This window comes from Hippoglossus hippoglossus, chromosome 3, assembly GCF_009819705.1.
Source record: "Hippoglossus hippoglossus isolate fHipHip1 chromosome 3, fHipHip1.pri, whole genome shotgun sequence".
Lineage (NCBI taxonomy): Eukaryota > Metazoa > Chordata > Actinopteri > Pleuronectiformes > Pleuronectidae > Hippoglossus > Hippoglossus hippoglossus.
The window spans coordinates 31,277,884-31,283,883 of record NC_047153.1 but is presented as its reverse complement, the minus strand read 5'-3'; the positions used below and the strand labels follow the sequence as shown (position 1 = coordinate 31,283,883).

The 6,000-nt window shown below is 39.4% G+C and overlaps 1 protein-coding gene across 2 annotated transcripts in view; it reads right to left on the bottom strand.

Moving 5' to 3' along the window:
* Positions 1-1,966: 1,966 nt before the first annotated feature.
* ccdc102a (coiled-coil domain containing 102A) overlaps positions 1,967-6,000 on the bottom strand; it is a 53,751-nt gene continuing 49,717 nt past the window's right edge. For both annotated transcript variants that reach the window (XM_034581537.1, XM_034581538.1), the window contains exon 10: positions 1,967-4,606. In XM_034581537.1, the coding sequence (XP_034437428.1) occupies positions 4,477-4,606 (130 nt within the window). In that variant the 3' untranslated portion in view covers positions 1,967-4,476. The remainder of the gene's footprint in view (positions 4,607-6,000) is intronic.

Sequence of the window (6,000 nt, the reverse complement as noted above, 5' to 3'; positions counted from 1 at the left end):
CTGGAGTCCTTGTTCTTTAACATTATAGATCCAGGATTGCAGCTATGGTCACATTGTTGATCATAGATCGTGTTCATGGACTATGATTACAACTAGATTGCTTAGATATACCTATTTATAATATATAATTATACATTTACCACTATTATTGATAATACCTCTATCATTACAACTATCATTGTTGCTCCCTTTATCTCTGTCGGACTTTATATAAGACACGGATACAGCTCATGATTTATGTAAGACACTGTCTTTTCGCATTAATGTTGAAAATATTGTTATTTTGTTGAGGTTTTATGTGTGTTTGTTTTGCTTATGAACTGCTTCCACAGTCAAATTTGAACCTTCACATTGAAACTGCAAAAATATGCAGCCAATGATGATCAGAAAAATGAGGCTGATAAACCTTGTCTTTTTGTGTTTCTCAGCTGGCAAACAGGCAACCGGTACCACTGGCAATGACCTATGTGTGTGCATCAAGATCATTTATTGGCCTTGTTCATATGCAGCCAAGCTCAAATTGATTTATTACAAAAGCGGCAGAGAGCAATTTAGTGTAATAAAATGAATGGAAAGGAAGAGGGAGCCTATCATTACAGCTACAGTCCATACAGGCCATGATTCAATTACTATTCACAAAACAAGGACTAATTTCACATTGGTTGTATGTTGTAGTGATACTTGTGCATGCACACGCACACACACACACACACACACACACACAGTACAAGCACACAAGGCGATCCTGGTAGCTGCAGAATAATTATAGAAGGATCAATGTAATGTTCTGCCTTCCTGCTGTCAACCATTACTGGCCTAATGAGAAAGACAGTGTGGAAATTAACATAATGAACTAGGCCCCAGGCTTGATATACACACACATCTGTGGAAATCAAAGTGGAAAAAACCACCACCTCCAGCACATACACTGAACACCACACAGCCTCAGCACATTACAGTGTGTGCTTAGCCAACATTATTCAGAATTATCTTCTCTACTGTACTCATGGGATCAAGCTAAACATTAACACACACACACACATACACACCATTATCCACAGCTAGCAGCTTGAGTATGTGGGTGTGTTTTCTGTCTGCTCTTATCCCAAGGGCACTATAGGATACTTGTACAAGTTTGTATGTGTGAAGTGTCAATACACAACTATTTTCTTTATGCAAAGCCAGCACACTTTACTTTGCACTTCCATCTTTGTGAGGACACTCATTGCCATATGGAATTAACCTAACCTTAAGCATCTCAGCTAAATGTCTAACCTCGACCCTAATCTATGATCATGCTCCTAAAAGACAGGTCTCAGTCCTCAAACAGAAGGCCTACACAAGGGTAAAACCTTCATTATACGTCTTGGCCTCTATCTCTCAGACACAGTAATGAATATGATCTCAGAGGGAGATGTGAGCTGCTCCCCCATCCTGTGTGTGGGGAGTTAGGCTGAGCTTCAGTCTCATTACTGTGTCGGTTCTACAGTACACCAGTCTGCACTGCCAAGCACACCACAAGAGTGTGTGCGTGGGTTTATCACTCTCACTTGTTCCAACCCCTTTTCTCTAATTTTCTCACTCTATTGTTCTTACCCTCGCCGTAATTACTGTAATCATTCTGCCTACTATTTTACCATAGATGTTACCTGTATTTATTTAAATGGCATCTTAAAAACATTTCTCATTACTGCTCCTGGACCAGCAATTTGTTTTATACTAACATTGAATCACACAACACTGACTTATTGTTTTGATTTTGCATCTTTCAACTCTCCTCTCAGCTGTTTTCAGTGGAAGACGCCTTTGACTGTTGAGACTGTCTGAGTCTGTGAGCATGGAGCACAACGTGGCAATGCTTGGTTTGTATAGAGAAGAAAGTGCTCGACAAATAAAGGACAGACAGGCGGACAGGCAGACAGACACACACACACACACAATGATAAAGCATGGAGAAAAAAAAGACTCTTGACAAATTTTCTTTGTATTTACAGTTGACATTTATAGAGCTAATACAAAACCACTGTGGTACAGATCATTTATAAAACTAAACCATAACAACATAAATAGTTCAGAATCCTACAGAATATCTCGGTCTCTCTCCAGCATCAGAGAGTGGCTGTTGAATGGTGGTGGTGGAGGATTTATGAATGTTCTGTTGATTTTACAACTGCATCCATCCACTGGAGCTCTTTCACACACAGGAGATTTACCCCAGCATCATTACCACCTCAGTCCAGCACCCAGTGAATCCAAAAATCCTCCTACTGTTGAATATGTGGCTCGTCATGAGAGAGCCTGGGCTTTAGTGTGTTTCATTATCCCATAATGCTCTAAATGCTGCCCAGGAGGCTTTCACACCCAGACTGATCCTGAGGGATTAAATGGACACAAATATTTGGGATTGAGGGTTTTTTTTCTCCAGGAAAATTTAAATATTGTAAAATACTAAATATCAGCATTTAAACAGTGCATAAAGCATCATCCCTGCACATCCCAATTCAGAAGAGAACTGAACTCTGGATGTATAACTAGTCTTGCCGTCTGGAATACTGGTGTGTAAAGTGTAGATCAGGATGTGGATCACAACAGTGAGGACAGTCTCGGAAAGGCGAGCATCTGTGACTGACTGCCTCAGTGTTGAAGTGACACAATTGGTTGGCTAGTCGGAGTTTCCCTGCTCTTTCAAAATGAATAGGTGCATAACAGTTTATATTACATTATCAGAACTTTACAGGCACTTTTGCCAACTTAGCACCTTTGTCACAAGATTGTCCAACTTTTCAAACTCCTCAAGTGACGTTTTTTTAAAGCACTGAGCTAAAAATGTAGTGACTGGACAAAGCCATCAGTACTGACCCACAAGCTGGAGGATTGCCTTACCTTCTCTATGCATCTCTTTCTACTGACCACATGGCAGCTGACATAGACGTGAATGAGCTTCTAAGCTACTCTCTGACGGTTTATTTTGTAAGTAATATAGATGAAGCTGTGGTCTTTAATTTATCCGTCTGTGATTTCGGTCAGATGAGGTTGTGGTTATTAAATCCGGATTTCATCAGAGCAGAGCAGCAGCTTGGAACTGTGTAGAAGTGACTGCTGTCTAACATGTCGTCTAAACAGGTGTTTGAGGGGAGTCTGATAGGTGACAGATACATCCTGAGGTCGTAATTCCATCCAAGTCGCAGCTAAAATGAGGCTAAAAGTTGTGTAGTGTGCTCGGCTGGGAACTTAAAATACATCAGAAAAAGAAAAATCCTCACATTTACAAATAGTGGTTAAAAATGGGAACCGATTTAGTAAGGTCTATTTAAAATGACATATCAGGTGACATATATATACATATATATATATATATATACATATATATATACATATATATATATATATATAGAACTGCTCTGTTAAAAGTGTTTATATTGGTGATGGAGATGTGGGGCCTGTGCAGGTTAAACAGCAGTAATGTTTTTGATATACGAAGTAAGAATGACTGTTAACACTATGATGTGTGCGGTTTGTTGGATGTTTGTCAAGTCACTTAAAGAAAGATCCTCTTATTGGATGTAACTGTTCAGACGTCCTCATAATCTCTGTCGCAATCTTGGTGGGTTTTCTCCTGGTGTTTGTCTAATAATGTATATGGGACATTTTAGCAGTAAAGCTATTTACAGCCATGTGAGTGGAGTGTAGTGTTACTATATCTCAATCCATGTGTGTAATTAGATTTATCTACAGTTTTGTTTCTGTCCACATTACCACATCACTGATTTCACACTTTATTCTGAATATGTCTGCAGAATCCTGTACACATTCATAAAACGTGTGTAATCAGATATGTAAACATGTAAAGGAATCTCAAGTGTCCATTGACATCTGTGAATTTGTACAGGAATCTTGAAATGTGTATTCAGAAAACAAGAGCATAATCACATTTGTAAATGTGGAAAAAAATCTGATTACACATACATTGATTGAGATAGTTATATTAGATACGGATACAATTCTCCACTCTCATAGCTCTAAATAGCTTTAACAAAATAATCACCCCATAGATGTCCAAGCATGTGTGAGTCTTAGTATTAGTTATTTGTAAGGATAAGGTATGTTTTACTGCTACTGTGTGGAAACTTATTCATCTGTAAAGCTTCATTGTTTTTTTGTTTGGTCTTTTTATAACTCACAGATTTGTGATCATTATCCTGTCCAGTAACCAGTTGACGAAATCACTTAATACTGATCATTTGATCTGACACTGAGTGAAATGTTTAAAAATACTGGATTGGTCCTTTAAACACTCACCGGCTGAGCTCCTTCCAGTTGTAAAACAATTAGCAATTTTTGAGTATAAAAAGTTTTTCTTCCGGAGTAACAATACCTCAACAGTATATGATGGATCACAGTATGTGTGTGTGTGTGTGTGTGTGTGTGTGTGTGTGTGTGTGTGTGTGTGTGTGTGTGTGTGTTTGTTGGTCTGTGTCATGGGATCTGGAGCTGTTCCCCCTCCTCCTCATCCATATCGCTGGTGGGACTGTCTTGGTTTTCAGGAGTGAACCGAGCCGATCGCATCTTCCCAAAGAGTCCAGGACTTTGCTGCTGCCGCCGCAGTCTAGGGAACAGAAGGGGGGGGGGGGGGGGGGGCGCAAAACACAGAAACCTATTAAGTGTTGTAATTCACAGCATAAATTGAACCATAGGTGTACTGTCAGAGCACACGAAGCTCCGCCTCTTAATTTCTTAAGTGAGCAAGTACTGCATAATATTCACAGTTTGATTGTTTCAGACAAACTATTGCAATATGCAATACATGCAATAAAACATTGCATTGCAAAGTTGGTATGAGCGTCAAAGTAGCTACAAACCCATTAAACTTGGTCAGAAAGCGCTGCATCACAATGTCTCCTGAGAATGATAGATATCTTAGCTTTTTTGCAAAGTCAATTATAAGGAAAAACTGAAATATCACTTGAACACAAGTATTCCTGGATTCTGTAAAGGAGGTGACCAATGGTCCCTCTGCCATAAAGCCCAGATCAGTGGAGGGCTGCGGTGATGGTTGTCCTTCTGGAAGTTCCTCCCATCTCCACACAGGATCTTTGGAGCTCAGCCAGTGACCATCCGGTTCTTGGTCCCCTTCCATACAAAGGCCCTCCTCAACAGATGGCTCATTTTGGCCAAGCAGCCAGCTCTAGGAAGAGTCCTGGTTGTTTCACACTTCTTCCTTAAAGATTCATGGAGGGCACTGTGCTAGCTAATAACTTGAATAACTGGAACCATGAAAGCTTTATCAATTTCATGGCATTCACCCAATATAACTGAAAACATTCAGTCTGGACCAATCAAACAAAAGACCAGAGAGCACAAGCATGGCTAAAAACAGTCAACCAAAGAGCATGAGTGAAAAGCAGCAATTTAACTATGTAGTCATGGATTTTACTCAATGCCTATTCCTTTGAGAATCAATCTCTGTGTGATCGATCTAATAGCTTTTGTCCTCAATGACATCAGTTATATCAGGCTTATTTATGCCTGAGCTGCAGGTATTTACAATTGATTTACAATAACTATTTATTTTTTTCAAAACAGGAAGCTATAACTCTTTTTTTCTTACTGCTCTTGTTTTCCCTTAACACAGTATATGTCAGGCTGTTTGGATATTTGATGGTTTGAAACTTCAGTTCTAGGTGAAGCAGACTGACTTAAAATCCTCTTAAATGAGTCTTCCCAGACCCCTTACTGTTTGAACACACTCTATGCCAACCTGTTCTTGAGAAAGTCCCTATTTCCATACTTCTGCTTTGTCACTGTGTGAAAAAGGTGTTGAGCTGATTCATGTGATTCCAACCTTCCCACAGATGGAGTGAAACACAATGATAAAGAACCCTGCAACAAAGTCTGAGTACGCAGTTTATACTTTTAAACAAATGGATAAAAGAATAAGAACATGAAGAAGTGGAGATAAAACCTTACTGCAGCAGACAAAACCTTCAGTTGCTTCATCAG